Here is an 18,236-nt window from a genome sequence, read left to right as displayed (position 1 = left end):
TATTCATGTAGGTACGGTAATCAATATCAGAATGATGGCGGTCCAGCACCTCCACAAATCAGCTGCAATGACGGACGGATGAGCACAGTAAACAGAGCAGGAAAAGCAGCCCTCCATTCCCTTTGTAGTAGCCATTTCTGGCTGCTGAAGCTCGTCTCAGAAAATTTTACATTCTAAGATAGGAGAATGTAGTGGGCATGCTCTGTGCAATGTGCAGCAGTTTGCTGGGAGTTGTAGGAGGAGCTGAATTGCCTCCATCTCTTTTTCCTTTAACAATTTTGCTTTACTAGCAAGGACATGGACACGAGGAAACAAGTCAAAATAATGTCACACTGTCTTTTATTGGAATTTATAGTGAGCATGCGCTATGACATGAGGGGAGGTCACTGGAGATGAAAAAGGAGGTAAACTTCCTTCAAGTCATCTACTTCATTTCTTACTTTTCAGCAGGCACATGAATATAACAAATCTATGTAAAAAAAAAATGGCACAAATTTTCTTTTATGAGAGAGTGTAATGAGCATTCTCTGTATCATGTGCAGAGGTCGTTGCCTCAGGTAGGTGGAGGAGGAGATGAGCCGTCCCCAACTCATCTCCTTCATAAATGTGCCTTATAGCAGGCACATCGATAAAAGAGCTCAAGGTCGTATTGTTTTGTCTTGGAGAGTTTAGTGAGCATGCCCTGTAGAGTGTGCATGGAGTGTGCTCTAGAAGGGAAGAGTGTGGTGGCGAACATTCTCTAGAAGGGTTGATCCTGGGGCGTGTGTGCTCTTGTAGGAGAGAGTGTGGGGGCTAATGTGCTCTAGAAGTGGAGAGCCTGGAGCGTTCGTGCTCTAGAAAGGGAGAGTGTGGGGGGCGAACATGCTCTATAAGGGAAGATTGTGAGATGAGCATGCAATAGGAGGGGAGAGTGTTGGGCGAGCATGCTCTAGAAGCTGAGACTGGTGCGGGCGTGCTCTAGAAGCTGAGACTGGTGCGGGCGTGCTTTAGAAGGGGAGAGTGTGGGTAGAGCGTGCTCTAGGGGGAGAGTGGGACAAGTGTCATCTGGAAGGGGAGAGTGTTGGGTGTGCGTGTTCTAGAAGGGGAGAGTGTGGGAAAAGCGTCCTCTGGAAGGGGAGAGTGTTGGGCGAGCATGCTCTAGAAGAGGCGAGTGTGGGACAAGCATCGTCTGGAAGGGGAGAATGTGGGGCGAGCGTGCTCAAGAAGGGGAGAGTGTGGTACAAGCGTCCTCTGGAAGGGGAGAGTGTTGGGCGGGCGTGCTCTAGAAGGGGAGAGTGTGGGACAAGCTTCGTCTGGAAGGGGAGAGTGTTGGGCGGGCGTGCATGCTCTAGAAGGGGAGAGTGTGGGACAAGCGTCCTCTGGAAGGGGAGAATGTGGTACAAGCATCCTCTGGAAGGGGAGAGTGTTGGGCGAGCGTGCTCTAGAAGGGGAGAGTGTGAAACAAGCGTCCTCTGGAAGGGGAGAGCGTGGGGCGAGCGTGCTCTAGAAGGGTAGAGTGTGGGACAAGCGTCCTCTGGAAGGGGAGAGTGTTGGGCGAGCGTGCTCTAGAAGGGGAGAGTGTGGGACAAGCGTCCTCTGGAAGGGGAGAGCGTGGGGCGAGCGTGCTCTAGAAGGGGAGAGTGTGGGACAAGCGTCCTCTGGAAGGGGAGAGTGTTGGGCGTGCGTGCTCTAGAAGGAGAGAGGGTGGGACAAGAAGAAGGGAAGGGTCAGGTGCTCTAAAGATGAAATGGAGGATGTGAGGAACATGCACTAGTGGGAGCGTGCTGTAGATGGAGCGTGTGCTCCAGAGGGTGTATTTTGAGCATGCCCTTGTTATGTGCGGAGGAGGAGCAGAACAAGAGATGGCTTTTCTACAACCACTGCCATCCTTCATTATCCGCAATTCTATCAGGAATGCAAAAGTAGGACTATGGAAACGGAAACGATAGACCCTCGCACCCACAGTTGGTAAAATAAGTATTTGATACACTGACAATTCTATAAGTTTTCCCACCTAGAAAAAATGGAGAAGTCTGTAATTTTTATTGCACACTATTATTGTTACACTACAACTGTGAGAGACCAGAATCTTAAAAAAAAAAAATCAGTGTTATTTTTACCTAATTAAATAAAATGTTATTGCATTAAATAATTATTTGATCACTGACCAACCAGCAAGAAGTCTGGCTCTCACAGACCTGTTAGTGTTTCTTTAAGAAGCCTCCTGTTTGACCTCATTGCCTGTATGAAAGACACCTGTCCACACACTCAATCATACTCCAACCTCTCCACCATGGCCAAGACCAAAGAGCTGTCTAAGGACACCAGGGATAAAATTGTAGACCTGCACAAGACTGTGATGGACTACCGGACAATAGGCAAGCAGCTTGGTGAGAAGTCTCAATTATTGGCACAATTATTAAAAAATGGAAGAAACATAAGATGACAGTCAATCTTCTTCGGTCCTGGGCTCCATGCAAGATCTCGCCTTGTGGGGTAAGGATGATTCTGAGAGTTCAGGAATCAGTCCAGAACTACACTGAAGTGAGCTGGGACCACAATCTTAAACATTACCGTTAGAAACAGACTATGCCGTCATTGATTAAAATCCTGCAGGGCAAGAAAGGTCCCCCTGCTCACAGCACATGTCCAGGCCTGTTTGAAGTTCACCAATGACCACCTGGATGATCCAGAGAAGGTCATGTGGACAGGTAAGACCAAAACATAAGTTTTTGGTATCAACTCCACTTTCCATGTTTGGAGGAGGAAGGAGGATGAGTACAACCCCAAGAACACCATCCCAACCGCAAAGTATGGTGGAGGAAACATTATATTTTGGGGGTGCTTTTCTGCAAAGTGAACAGGACTGCGCTGTATTGAAAAGAGGATGGATGGGGTCATGTATTGCGAGATTTTGGCCTACAAGCTCCTTCCCTCAGTAAGAGCATTGAAGATGGGTTGTAGCTGGATCTTCCAGTATGATAGTGACCCGAAATACATAGACAGGGCAACTTAAGGAGTGGCTCCATAAAAAGCATTTCAGGGTACTGGAGTGGCCTAGCCAGTGTCCAGGCCTGAACCCAATAGAAAATCTTTGGATGGAGCTGAAACTCAATATTGCCCAGCGACAGCCCCGAAAAGTGAAAGATCTGGAGAAGATCTGTATGGAGGAGGGGGCCAAAATCCCTGCTGCAGTGCGTGCAAACCTGGTCAAGAACTACAGGAAACGTCTGACCTCTGTAATTGCAAACAAAGGTTTCTGCACCAAATATTAAGTTCTGTTTTTCTGTTGTATCAAATACTTATTTCATGCAATAAAATGCAAATTATGTAAAAATCCTACAGTGTGATTTTCTGGATTTTATTTTTAGATTCTGTCTCTCAGAGGTGAAGTGTACCTGCGATAAAAATTACAGACCTCCCCATTCTTTATAGGTGGGAAAACTTGCAAAATCTGCAGTGGATCAAATACTTATTTTCCTCACCGCATGTGATTGCATCTCATGGGAAATCTCATTATTAAAGTCCCGCACTGGTTTAATTACTGTCAGTAATGGTGCTGTCCATGAGGATGTGAGCAGAGAAGCCTTCTCTCCAGCTTCGTGGATTACAGTAGGGCGAGCACATCATTCCAGCTTCATTAATAGGCGCGGAGAGGTGATGTGTACGGCATAACAATCCTGCCGTGTAATGAGAGGAAGAATGGCCACATATATCTCCAGCAGAATGACCTTTCTAAAGCTCATTGTGGAATATTGAAATATAGAACAGCTCACTTGTCCTTTCCCGGTGGCAGGATATTGCTTCAGTCTTTTCTTCTATGTTTCCACCGCCTCTTTATAATTATGGCTTGTTTGCTGACATGTCTCGTGTCTTAAAACCAGCAGCAAATATCTCCAATATCCAATGTCCTCCAATCACCTGCGGAGCTGCAATCTGAATGCAGTCAGCAGACGCAGATTTTAGTTGCTGGTGTAGTATCTGGTGCATCGCACTGGGCGTCTGCTTCTCTGCACTAGTAGAGGAGGAGGGGGATGCAGCTGCAGATTTTATTCCTCCTTGTATGTGAGCGTGGAAATGCATCTTTTGATTTTATGGTCGGTACGGAGAGCTGGAAAGGACACGCGAGGTCAGATATTGTACTAGACAGATCTATATACAGTAGTGTACCCTTACATGACAGCACTAATAGAAAGAGAGGAGGGGTATGAAGCTGCAGCTATTTTTGTCTGTGTCTAGGAGACTGACAGAGTGAGCGCTCATCAAGTTTGGCACTTTGGGATGTATGGGGCAATCCTGCAACTTCTCTTTCTCAGGATCAGAGTGATGCCATGTGAGAGCGGTAAGACTTTTCTTTGGATTTGTGATTGGTTTGAGCAGCAGGAATCAAAACTTAACTTGTTTCCAACCCCATTATCACTTATCCATAGAATAGGTGATAACTTGCTGATAAGTGCGGGTTCAACTCCTGGGACCAACACCGATCGGCAGATTGGACACTTTTATTCCCGGTTCAAAATAGAGCAGAAGGTCAGATGGCCAACCACCATGACATGTATCCTCTGTGTAGCTGCTGGAAAAAGCCACGAGCAATGAGTGGAGCAGGGGGAGGTTAGTTTAGGCCCAGTGGTTAGACCTCCACCAATGGATAGGTGATAACTTGCTGAAAAGTGCGGGTTCGACTCCTTGGACCAACACCGATCGGCAGATTGGACACTTTTTTATTCCCTTTTTAAAATGGAGCAGAAGGTCAGATGGCCAACCACCATGACATGTATCCTCTATGTGGCTGCTGGAAAAAGCCGCGAGCAATGAGTGGAACAGGGGGAGGTTAGTTTAGGCTCCAGTGGTTAGACCTCCACCAATGGATAGGTGATAACTTGCTGAAAAGTGCGGGTTCGACTCCTTGGACCAACACCGATCGGCAGATTGGACACTTTTTTATTCCCTTTTTAAAATGGAGTAGAAGGTCAGATGGCCAACCACCACAACATGTATCCTCTATGTGGCTGCTGGAAAAAGCCGCGAGCAATGAGTGGAGCAGGGGGACGTTAGTTTAGGCTGCAGTGGGTGGACCTCCACCAATGGATAGGTGATAACTTGTTTTTACCAAACACCCCCATTCAGTAAGGGCAGAGCTCACACAATGAGGAGTCTGCCAACATAGTATTCTTGTACGTGTGCCTAAGGCGAGCATTTTTTGGTACTGGGTTGGGTAAACTTAAACAGGAGACCACATCCCCAATAAATGCCCCAGGTCCTATCCCGCCACGTGAGCTGCTCCCTCGTGACTTTCAGAAGCGTAGCTACATCCGTGTCTCTCTGCTTGTCTTGCAGGTGCGATGAATGTAAACTCTGCTACCACTTTGGCTGCCTGGACCCGCCGCTCAAAAAGTCCCCAAAGCAGACAGGATACGGATGGATCTGCCAGGAATGTGACTCTTCTTCTTCCAAAGTAAGTGCCCAGATCTAGAGAATGTATCTGGAGATCGGCGGTGGTCCGAGCTCACAGCCGCCGCTCGTGACATTCCGGGAGATTTTTGCTATACCCCTTGCAGGGTAATTTCGCGGATCTGCTGTAAGAGGCAGCAGTGGTAACTCCAAGGCGAGCAAAATTGATCAAATCTCCATTTTCCTGTATATATTCCGCAGATTGGTTAGAAATCTGGACAAAAAAACTGCGTGTTCTGAACATGTGAATATAGGCATAAGGGGCTTCTTCCACAGCTCCATCACAGGTTGTTTCATTCTTCATTTCAGATCATCTCTTGCGCCATTTTACTGCCTTACATTTTACCTCCTTTATTCAAGCATTGGGATCCTCTGTAAGTGCGGATGATGTTATTTCCTGTGTGAACTGTTACCTACGTTTCTGGAACCTTTAGTTTGGGGCTCGGGAACCATCCATAGACGATATACACTGTCCGCTCTCAGACTAAATCCGCTTATTCCCGGGGAAGGGTCCTCATCTTTGGCCATCAGGAGCGTAATTTCGGAGAACGGAGGATCCATCAGCAGCAGCTTGTTCATGGTTTCTAGCTGAACTGTTATTCATTTTATAAATTGGCAAAAAAAATAATAAATATTCCGGAAATGTTGGATTTTATCTCTTATCTTATTAGAGAGCCAATGCCAATCACAGAAGGAAATCTCGTATATGTACTTCTATACAACAGCAGTAATGTGTGATATTAATAGTGGTCACTGACCTTTATTCATGTCAGATTCTAAGCTTTCATTAAGTCATCTCCACTAAGCATATCATCTGCAAATCCATCACTGTGCTGTCCGCAACTGTGAATATTCGAGGAAAAATTATGCAGTACATGTATGAACACCATGATAAATTATATATAAAAAGTTGAGTCACTATGTACATACAATACTGATCCTGAGTTACATCCTGTATTATACCCCAGAGCTGCACTCACTATTCTGCTGGTGCAGTCACTGTGTACATACATTACATTACTGATCCTGAGTTACATCCTGTATTATACTCCAGAGCTGCACTCACTATTCTGCTGGTGCAGTCACTGTGTGCATACATTACATTACTGATCCTGAGTTACATCCTTTATTATACCCCAGAGCTGCACTCACTATTCTGCTGGTGCAGTCACTGTGTGCATACATTACATTACTGATCCTGAGTTACATCCTGTATTATACTCCAGAGCTGCACTCACTATTCTGCTGGAGCAGTCACTGTGTACATACATTACATTACTGATCCTGAGTTACATCCTGTATTATACCCCAGAGCTGCACTCACTATTCTGCTGGTGCAGTCACTGTGTACATACATTACATTACTGATCCCGAGCTACATCCTGTATTATACTCCAGAGCTGCATTCCTTATTCTGCTGGTGCAGTCACTGTGTACATACATTACATTACTGATCCTGAGTTACATCCTGTATTATACTCCAGAGCTGCGCTCACTGTTCTGCTGGTGCAGTCACTGTGTACATACATTACATTACTGATCCTGAGTTACATCCTGTATTATACCCCAGAGCTGCACTCACTATTCTGCTGGTGCAGTCACTGTGTACATACATTACATTACTGATGCTGAGTTTCATCCTGTATTATACCCCAGAGCTGCACTCACTATTCTGCTGGTGCAGTCACTGTGTACATACATTACATTACTGATCCCGAGCTACATCCTGTATTATACTCCAGAGCTGCACTCCCTATTCTGCTGGTGCAGTCACTGTGTACATACATTACATTACTGATCCTGAGTTACATCCTGTATTATACTCCAGAGCTGCACTCCCTATTCTGCTGGTGCAGTCACTGTGTACATACATTACATTACTGATCCTGAGTTACATCCTGTATTATACTTCAGAGCTGCACTCACTATTCTGCTGGTGCAGTCACTGTGTACATACATTACCTTACTGATCCTGAGTTACATCCTGTATTATACTCCAGAGCTGCACTCACTATTCTGCTGGTGCAGTCACTGTGTACATACATTACATTACTGATCCTGAGTTACATCCTGTATTATACCCCAGAGCTGCACTCACTATTCTGCTGGTGCAGTCACTGTGTACATACATTACATTACTGATCCTGAGTTCCATCCTGTATTATACTCCAGAGCTGCACTCCCTATTCTGCTGGAGCAGTCACTGTGTACATACATTACATTACTGATCCTGAGTTACATCCTGTATTATACCCCAGAGCTGCACTCACTATTCTGCTGGTGCAGTCACTGTGTACATACATTACATTACTGATCCCGAGCTACATCCTGTATTATACTCCAGAGCTGCACTCCCTTTTCTGCTGGAGCAGTCACTGTGTACATACATTACATTACTGATCCTGAGTTACCTCCTGTATTATACTCCAGAGCTGCACTCACTATTCTGCTGGTGCAGTCACTGTGTACATACATTACATTACTGATCCTGAGTTACCTCCTGTATTATACTCCAGTGCTGCGCTCACTATTCTGCTGGTGCAGTCACTGTGTACATACATTACATTACTGATCCTGAGTTACCTCCTGTATTATACTCCAGAGCTGCACTCACTATTCTGCTGGTGCAGTCACTGTGTACATACATTACATTACTGATCCTGAGTTACATCCTGTATTATACCCCAGAGCTGCACTCACTATTCTGCTGGAGCAGTCACTGTGTACATACATTACATTACTGATCCTGAGTTACCTCCTGTATTATACTCCAGAGCTGCACTCACTATTCTGCTGGTGCAGTCACTGTGTACATACATTACATTACTGATCCTGAGTTACATCCTGTATTATACTCCAGAGCTGCACTCACTATTCTGCTGGTGCAGTCACTGTGTACATACATTACTGATCCTGAGTTACATCCTGTATTATACCCCAGAGCTGCACTCACTATTCTGCTGGAGCAGTCACTGTGTACATACATTACATTACTGATCCTGAGTTACATCCTGTATTATACTCCAGAGCTGCACTCACTATTCTGCTGGTTCAGTCTCTGTGTACATACATTACATTACTGATCCTGAGTTACATCCTGTATTATACCCCAGAGCTGCACTCACTATTCTGCTGGAGCAGTCACTGTGTACATACATTATATTACTCTCTGGTTTTCAAAGATTTTAAATAAAACCTGTCACTTCCTTAAAATATTTATTTTTTTCCTGGTGTAAATGCCGCTGTTCTCCAGAATCCAGTGTTGTGTTTATGTTCCTGTGCGTCTCAGTTCCTGAGATATGACCTTTTATGTTCTGCATATACTGTATATACTCGAGTATAAGCCGAGACCCCTAATTTTGCCACAAAAAAACTGGGAAAACTACCGGTAAATTTAGAAAATAAAAATAGGTACCAATAAAAGTAAAATTAATTGAGACATCAGTAGGTTAAGTGTTTTTTAATATCCATATTGAATCAGGAGCCCCATATAATGCTCCATATAGTTCATGATGGCTCCATAAGATGCTCCATATTAAAATATGCCCCATATAATGCTGTGCAAAGGTTAATAAAGGCCCCATATGATGCTCCATAGAGATATTTGCACCATATAATGCTGCACAAATGGTGATTATGGCCCCATATGATGCTCCATAGAGATATTTGCACCATATAATGCTGCACAAATGGTGATTATGGCCCCATAAGATGCTCCATAGTGATATTTGCCCCATAAGCTGTTGCTGTGATTAAAAAAAAAAATCACTTTCTCCCCTCTCGTCGCTCAGGCCCCCGGCACTTGCAATATTCACCTGTCCTCGTTCCACCTCCGGGCACCGCTCCGTTTTCAGCGTCTTCTGCATTGACCTTCAGGCGTGCACTAACCACGTCATGACCTTAGCGTCACAGCAGAGGACGCTGAAGACGGAGCCCAGCGGTGGAACGAGGACAGGTGAATATCGCACAAAGCTGCTCCCCCTCCCCATTATAGTCACCTGCTCCCGGCGCGGTCCCTGATGGACTCTCCGGGTGCTGACAGCTTCTTCCAGCTTTGAGCGGTCACTGGTACCGCTCATTACAGTAATGAATATGCGGTTCCATCCCTAAGGGAGTGGAGTCGCGTCCATATTCATTACTGTAATGAGCGGTACCACGTGACCGCTCAACGCTGGAAGAAGCTGTCAGAGCCCTGAGACCATCGGGGATGCAGGGACCACGCCGGGAGGTGGTGAGTATGTGACCGCCGCCCCTCCCCTGCCGACCCCCCTGGGACAATGACTCTAATATAAGCCAAGAGGGGCACTTTCAGCCTAAAGAAAAATGGGCTGAAAATCTCTGCTTATACTCGAGTATATACGGTAAATCTAGTCTTTTTACCTAAGAGGGCTTGGTTCTAAAAAAAAAAAAAGATGCCATAAAGAATCGAGGACCACGCCCACTTGCCTAAGAAGACTAGATTTAACGTACAAGAAAGAAGTGGGGATAACTCAGGAACGGAGAGGCGCAGGAACAAAAGAAAAACATCGCCGGATTCAGGAGAACAGCGGCATTTACACCAGGTGAAAAAATACCATAACTTTATATAAGTAACAGGTTGTCTGTTTAAAGGAATAATTGGACTTTTCCTATTAAAACAGAACTTGGAAGGATCCTACTAGTCAAATCTAAGCAAAATATATAAAGTTCATTGCTCTCTTTAATGGACAGAGGCAGCGGAAGTGGCCGCCACAGTGAACCTGGGCAGGTGGATGCGGGAAATGAGCTGTCGGCCCTGGTTTGCAGCTGTCCGATTTCTCTCCTCCACCACTTAAGGATGTCGGGCACTCCTTGAGTGAATAAGAATTGGTATTGAATTCCTGTCAGCTGCTTAGAATAGAAGGGATTTACCATTCGTTAAAAAGGCTTTCATTGTCGTCCGGAATCTATCCGAAATCATTTATTGGCGGAGTGCGGATCAGAACATCCTAAAGTGTAACGGGAGAGAAAGGGGCGATCTATAAACCCACCGCAGGACCGAAGTGTTTCACCTGAATACACGGACAAGAAGCTTCACACGCCGATATGAACCTGAGCTTGGTTTGAACAGTCATTTTTTTCCTTACACTCCCTTTTAACATTTGTAAAAAAAAAAAAAAAAGTTTAGACACTCAAAGAAGCAAAGATACTCTGCTACATTGCTGTAATTTTATTAATTATTGATTTCTATGAAGCCGTACATATTTCATTCTGTTGTATGGGAGATTCCCTTACATGTTCGTTAGTATTGTAAAAACACCATACATACAGTATTAGAATGCGTGCAGGAGGCTCGGCGTTCTGTCATTCTCACTATCAAACTGATAGAAACCGCAACGAAACAAAACACCCCCCCCCCCTTGTAAGGAAGTCTTCTGGGTGCTGTGTTGTCACATTTCCAAATAAATCTTTCATGAGCATCTGTCTCATCTTTCTAGTATCATCTTCTACTACTTCACTCACAGTTAAGATGATTGTGATTTAAGAATTAATTACTTACTTGGTTAACAGTTCTCTTTGCTATACAATAGACTTCTCCTCCACATTGCACAGGCTTGTTTTCTGTCCAACAAGAAGAATACTAAGTAAAATATGCAGGCTAGCAGTGGTGAAACTGGAGTACAATGGCCCCTGTGCAAAACTTAGACCTGGCCCCCCACCTGCATGTTGGGTCAGATGTATGGTCTCTTGTAGCATTCAAGATCCTTTAAAGACATTCATGTTCGCTCCCATGTAATAATGTCCCCCATCCCAGCCACTTCCTGTAACAATGCCACCTATCTTAGCCCCTTCCTATGATAATATCCCCATCCTGGCCTCTTCCTGTAAGTGTCCCTCATCCTAGCCCCTTCCTATGATCTCCCCCAACCTAGCCCCTTCCTATGATTCCCCCAACCTAGCCACTTCCTATGATAATCTCCCCATCCTGGCCTCTTCCTGTAATAGTGTTTCACATCTTATCCCCTTCCTATGATCTCCCCCAACCTAGCCCCTTCCTATGATAATCTCCCCATCCTGGCCTCTTCCTGTAATAGTGTCCCACATCTTAGCCCCTTCCTATGATCTCCCCCAACCTAGCCCCTTCCTATAATCTCCCCCTTCCTAGCCTCTTCCTATGATAGTGTCCCACATCCTAGCTGCTTCCTATGATCTCCCCCAATCTAGCCCCTTCCTATGACCTCCCCATCCTGGCCTCTTCCTGTAATAATGTCACCCATCCTGGCCCCTTCCTGTAATAATGCCCCCTATTTTGGGCCCCATACTGTAACAATGGGCTTTTTCTTTGTATAATGTAGAGTCCTTTGATAGTGGCCTCCATTCTGGCCCTTCCAGTGATCATGTCTGTCATCCTCAGTCCTTTCAGTTATAATGTCTTCCATCCTGGTATAATTTCTCCTATCCCGGACCCCTTCGTGGTATAATGCCCCCTCATCCTTAGCCCCCTCCTGGTGGTAAAATGTCTCCACTATTAACTCCCCCCCCCCCCCCCCCCCTCTTTGGCCCCGTCTGTTCTTCTCTGGCACATTTTAAAAAAGACAATTATTCTTACCTTCCCCCACTCCCATGGTGTCCTTCTTTGTGGCTGGCTTTGGACTGCCGGCATGGCCAGCGCATGATGTCCATCACGGCATGCCGACCTCTGCTGCAGTCTCTGACCTGCAGCATTTATTGCAGTGCAGGAAGCCTGCGGGTCTCTGTGCTGTAATACATTTCATCCGAATGTGCATCCAAGGACGCACATCCAGGTGAAATAGGCACTAGTGTAAGAAGGTGCAAAGATCATCCTTATGCCCCTGTAGGTGAGGGTTAAAAAGTATAGTGTACAAGGATGGTGGGGGGGGTGCTGTAACAATAATGTGGTCCTTTTTTTTTCTATAGAAATGTTGTAGTAATGTCTTTAAAGAGTAAAAAAAAAAGTAATCAAAGACCACCAAACAAAGTGACTAAAATATGCAAAGCATTATTAAGAAATGTTAAGAACAATAATCATGTAATTCAAAGAGGAAACAGGCGGCAGAGAGAGAAGAATGGTCATCAAATACATGATTATCACGTCGGGTACATTAATGTTTATTGCACATGCCACTGCCAAGTATATATGATCATAGTGCAGCATCTAAATCAGCCTACAGGTCCAAACGTGAGGCCAAGTAATCAGATAATAGGAGGCGTTATGAAGCGCAGCGCTTACCCATTAGAGAGACAATGGCTAAGCTCTCCACAGAGCCCCGACATGATGTTTTCTCCAGGGGTTACCCCATGAGAAAGCATCTTGTGAAACGCGCGTCGGTGACCCCTTGAGAAAGCATCACGCGAAACTTGTATTGAGTCTTTGTGGAGGGCTCAGGAATTATCCCTCCAATGGGTAAGCACTGCAGTAAATAATAACTCCTATTATCTGATCACTTGGGCTCTGGTTTGGACCTTTATGTTGATTTAGATGCTATATATCCGCGACAGTGGCATGTGCAATATACCCTTATGTACCTCATCCGATAATCCTGTATTGGCTGACTATCCTTGTCCGTCCCCAGCTTGTTTCCTCTTTTGAATTACCTGATCAATTGTTATTCAAATGTCTTAATAAAGCATTTTATATTTTATTTACTTTGCTCTTTTGTTACTCTTTGTACCTTTTTATAGACCTATTATTACATGGGACTGTCCCACCCTATATGTTCCCTGTTGGGTTTTTTTGTACTGATGGAGGAATCTGTATGATGTAGTAATATTCCTATCCCATAGAATTACATTGTGCCTGTAGGAACACCGTAGCACTTTTTGTAGTAAGCAGACATGAGGTTGTAAGAGGATTTCCTTTGTTCCTCGTCTCATATCTCGGTACGCATGATCAAACATCTTACATAGTAACATAGTTAGTAAGGCCGAAAAAAGACATTTGTCCATCCAGTTCAGCCTATATTCCATCATAATAAATACCCAGATCTACGTCCTTCTACAGAACCTAATAATTGTATGATACAATATTGTTCTGCTCCAGGAAGACATCCAGGCCTCTCTTGAACCCCTCGACTGAGTTCGCCATCACCACCTCCTCAGGCAAGCAATTCCAGATTCTCACTGCCCTAACAGTAAAGAATCCTCTTCTATGTTGGTGGAAAAACCTTCTCTCCTCCAGACGCAAAGAATGCCCCCTTGTGCCCGTCACCTTCCTTGGTATAAACAGATCCTCAGCGAGATATTTGTATTGTCCCCTTATATACTTATGCATGGTTATTAGATCGCCCCTCAGTCGTCTTTTTTCTAGACTAAATAATCCTAATTTCGCTAATCTATCTGGGTATTGTAGTTCTCCCATCCCCTTTATTAATTTTGTTGCCCTCCTTTGTACTCTCTCTAGTTCCATTATATCCTTCCTGAGCACCGGTGCCCAAAACTGGACACAGTTGCTCATTTCATTTTTACATGTAAACCAGTAATGAGTACAGAGCTTGGACATAAGAGTCCGACTGTAAATAACGATCTTCAGACATTGAGTAATTTGCTAACTTTGTAACATGTTTATGGGTTTGGGTTAAATTGGGACCTCTTTTGGACGCAGTTGACCTCACATGTGAGACCCAAGGACAAGCCCGTAAGCCCGTAGGCAATAATAGTGACCGGAGTTTTCGGTTCTATTCTCTTGACTTACAAATTACATTCCTCAGACAAAAGGTTTGTGGCAAAGTGTTTTTCACAATGATGTGGTTCTAAACTCCTAACGATGCTTCACGAGTCCATATACTCCACTTTTCAATACTACACCTGTGGTGAAGGTTGCCCTGTGCACCCCAATGGCTTGTCTTTCCCTGCGTTGCTCCTTTACTGTCTGCTTACTGTCTTCTATCCCTGACTAATTCACTCTCTCCTTCTCCTCCTCCTCCTCGAATCTTCCTAAGCTTTAATTTCCAACTATCTTTTTCCCTCCTTTTCCATCTAAACCGCATTTCTGCAGGAGGGTCCACATTGAATGTTCTGTGAAGAAAACCTGTCAAACTGCTGCAGTCCAACGTCAGTCTGCAGCCACAAGGTAGGGCAGGGTTACATTATCCTCTGTGTATTATGCTTTCTTTCTTATGGTATTGAAAAGTGGTATAACTTTCAGGATCTAAGTTAACGAACCTGTCAGGAGGTTCAAAGTGGGCAAGTTTTGCTCTTATTTTATTCTCTGTGCTACTTTGAGTATTCTGTTGTATTTTTCTTTTTTTAAATCCACCATACTGTTCCAGAGATATGGGCCTTTATATTTAGTGTTAGGCTACGTTCACATTTGCGTTGATGGGCGCAGCGTCATCGACACATGCGCCCCTATCTTTAACATGGGGGGCGCATGGACATGCGCCAGTATGCGTTGTATTGCGTTTTACGACGCATTCGTCAATTTGACGCACCAGACAGGGCACGGAAGACGCTACTTGTAGCGTTTTCCCTGCGCCAAAATTCAAGAACATTCCTAGATTATGGCAACGCATGCGTCAAAAAATGCAGCGTTGTTTTGCATTGTTGGTTGCGTCGACGACGCTGCGCCCAACAACGCAAATGTGAACGTAGCCTTACATGGGACAGGATCCTCTGGGGCGTGTCTTTAGGCTGCTCTGCATAATTTTCCTGTGAGACACGCCTCCTTGGTAAACACACTGAAAGCAGCACTAAATAAAAAGGCCAATATCTTTGGAATTATGTGGCCGATTTTAACAAAACTAAAAAATAGAACACTCAGGGTAGTATCGAGAATAAAAGAGCAAAAGCTGCTCATTTTTGACCTGTTGTTAGGTCTTCTTTACCGCCTATCCTTATACGTGCGCATGTTTGAGAGCAGCTGGAAATGTATTTTTGCATCTATTTGCATGGCATCTATGACTGTATTACTGCTTCTTGCATGCTGTCATAATGGGCAGGCTTTTCCTGATGTGATGTTTGCCCTTACTTGTGGTGTTTTCTGCTGACTACTTATCCTATTGTTCTGTGCACCGCAATCTCAGCCACAGCACATTCCATACATTTGCTCCCCTTCCCCTCACAGCATTTACAAAAAGAGAGGAGCTGCAGTTGCATCCCCCTCCTCTCCAGTCTCATTTACGCTTATCACGTCATACTTCTTTCTTGTGAGTCGGGCATCTTTAAATCTAAAACGAGACTGTGAAAAGTAGGACTCCAGGTGAGGGAGATTCACGGTTTATTCCAACAAGATTTGTTTCAGAAATGTTGTAACTTTATTGCCCCATTCAGAAGGCTTGTTGAAATCAATGTGTTTGCTTCCTATATATCCTGATTCACATATGTTGTGTCCTTTATTCCTTTTCTTAATTTTTTTTAATTCTGGAAAACTAGAACAGATTTTGTTGTAAATAGTTCCTGTATTTTTTTTTACATCATCGTCACGCTTGATAATGTAATAAATGGACAATCTGCAAATCATTTTATTTATAAATCATTGTCTTAACCCTAAAAGTTGACGCCAAAGTGCCGACCACTAGTCTCTCTTCTTTGTAACTTTCGGTCCACTGCCTGGTGCCAAGTGTAATCCATCTCAAGCAGCAGAGATACAGAGACAGATTACATGGAGCAGGGGCGTGTCTTTTGTACTCTACAGTAAGCAGGGGTGTGACTCTCTTCAGTAAGCGGGGGCGGGTCTCTTTCAGCAAAGTGGGAGCTGGACTTGGTTGCTACAGGATGTGTGGTTGGCTCTCTGTCTTCACGGGAAATGGGGTTGGGTCTTTGTCTTTTTATAAGAACTGGAGGTGGGTCTTTTACACTCTACAGTAAGTGGGGGAGGGTCTGGTTCTTTTCATTAATTGGGGGCGGGTCTCTTTCAACAGAAAGTGGGAGCTGGTCATTATCTACGATGTGTGGTTGGGTCTCTGTCTTCACAGGTAATGGGGTTAGATTTTTCTCTCTACAGGAATGGGGGTGGGTCTATTTCACTCTACAGTAAGTGGGGGAAGGTCTGGTTCTTTTCAGGAAGCGGGGGCGGGTTTCTTTCAACAGAAAGTGGGAGCTGGTCGTTATCTCTACAGGATGTATGGTTGAGTCTCTGGATGTGTGGTTGGGTCTCTATCTTCACAGGTAATGTGGTTAGGTTTTTGTCTCTACAGGAATTGGAGGTAGGTCTTTTCCATGCTACAGTAAGTGGGGGGAGGGTCTGGTTCTTTTCAGGAAGCGGGCGGCGGGTTTCTTTCAACAGAAAGTGGGAGCTGGTCGTTATCTCTACAGGATGTATGGTTGAGTCTCTGGATGTGTGGTTGGGTCTCTGTCTTCACAGGAGATGGGGTTAGATTTTTCTCTCTACAGGAATGGGGGTGGGTCTATTTCACTCTACAGTAAGTGGGGGAAGGTCTGGTTCTTTTCAGGAAGCGGGGGCGGGTTTCTTTCAACAGAAAGTGGGAGCTGGTCGTTATCTCTACAGGATGTATGGTTGAGTCTCTGGATGTGTGGTTGGGTCTCTATCTTCACAGGTAATGTGGTTAGGTTTTTGTCTCTACAGGAATTGGAGGTAGGTCTTTTCCATGCTACAGTAAGTGGGGGGAGGGTCTGGTTCTTTTCAGGAAGCGGGCGGCGGGTTTCTTTCAACAGAAAGTGGGAGCTGGTCGTTATCTCTACAGGATGTATGGTTGAGTCTCTGGATGTGTGGTTGGGTCTCTGTCTTCACAGGAGATGGGGTTGGGTTGTTGTCTCTCTACCGGAATTGGGGGTGGGTCTATTTCACTCAACAGTAAGTGGGGGAAGGTCTGGTTCTTTTCAGTAAGTGGGGGCTGGTCTCTGTCCACAGAAAGTGGAAGCTGGTCGCTGTCTCTACAGGGCGTGTGGTTGAGTATCTGTCTTTACCGGAATTGGGGTTGGGTCTTTGTCTCTGTACAGGAATTGGTGTTGGGTCTTGGACTGTCTCCAGGAAGATGGGGGCAATTCATCATGACCGGAAATTCTCTCTCCAGTCTTGATTAGGGGGCATTTTGGGACAGACATTCCTGATTCATTAAGAGGCACACACTGGATGAAACTTAGTAACGTAGTGAACACTTCCCCTCATCATGAATTTGAAGAGTGAGGGTCGTCACACCTACGTCCTTCTCAAGCTCTGCCCACTTTGTTTGAGCTGGGGTGAAAATAACAGAACTCACTTTTTTTTTTTTTGCACAACCTCGCGTTGCTCAAAATAAAATAAAAAAAAATTGAGAATTTTCGAAATTTTATATACCCCTTATGTATATATACTCCTGTTCTCCTGTCTTGCTATCTGCATGTTGGCAAAACAGAGATAGGCATTAAATTCGGGGCAGGTAAGCGAATGGGAAAGGTATGAGCAATGTATGTTCGGTGGAAGAAAGTCCCAAGGCCTATAGTGCTTGACCAATTTTGAGTAAGGACTCATGGGAGAAAAAAATGTATATTGAGCTATATTTGACCCACCTTCCAATAATCCAGAAAATCTGATTTCCAGCTGATGATTGTGACCATGTACTTTCTCCAAATTCTGTCGCGATTCCATGGAGCATCATCCGGAGCGGCCATCGGCCTATGGCAGTCGGATGACCTTTAATTCTTCCCTCCTGGTGACCAGAAATCCGCTGTCCTCGATGTGAGCGACATTACATATTCCCTGACAAAGTCGATCCTGGAAACTGTTACATTTTTAAAACAAGCAGTTTTCGGGTTCATGTCCGCACCTTTTATCTTTTTTGACAGCGTGCATAGGGATTTAATAGGAGTCATGTTGGTTTTAAGCAGCGTAATATACTTCTTTTTTACCCTACGTGTCAAGCTCTAGATAGACAGTGACTGCAGGGCAT

The 18,236-nt window shown here is 44.7% G+C and overlaps 1 protein-coding gene across 10 annotated transcripts in view; it reads left to right on the top strand.

Moving 5' to 3' along the window:
• Window positions 1-18,236, top strand: part of PHF14 (PHD finger protein 14) — a 263,915-nt gene that overhangs the window by 158,460 nt on the left and 87,219 nt on the right. For 4 of the 10 annotated variants that reach the window (XM_069729337.1, XM_069729334.1, XM_069729333.1 and 1 more), the window contains exon 18: window positions 5,317-5,434. In XM_069729337.1, the coding sequence (XP_069585438.1) occupies window positions 5,317-5,434 (118 nt within the window). Of the gene's footprint in view, window positions 1-5,316; window positions 5,435-5,739; window positions 5,936-14,404; window positions 14,480-18,236 lie in introns of those variants that run through there. The other 6 variants (XR_011313935.1, XR_011313933.1, XR_011313934.1 and 3 more) reach the window with 3 other exon arrangements.

Source organism: Ranitomeya imitator, chromosome 6 (genome assembly GCF_032444005.1).
Source record: "Ranitomeya imitator isolate aRanImi1 chromosome 6, aRanImi1.pri, whole genome shotgun sequence".
NCBI lineage: Eukaryota > Metazoa > Chordata > Amphibia > Anura > Dendrobatidae > Ranitomeya > Ranitomeya imitator.
Note: the sequence above shows the minus strand (reverse complement) of the source record. Positions and strands in the feature narration are given on the sequence as shown.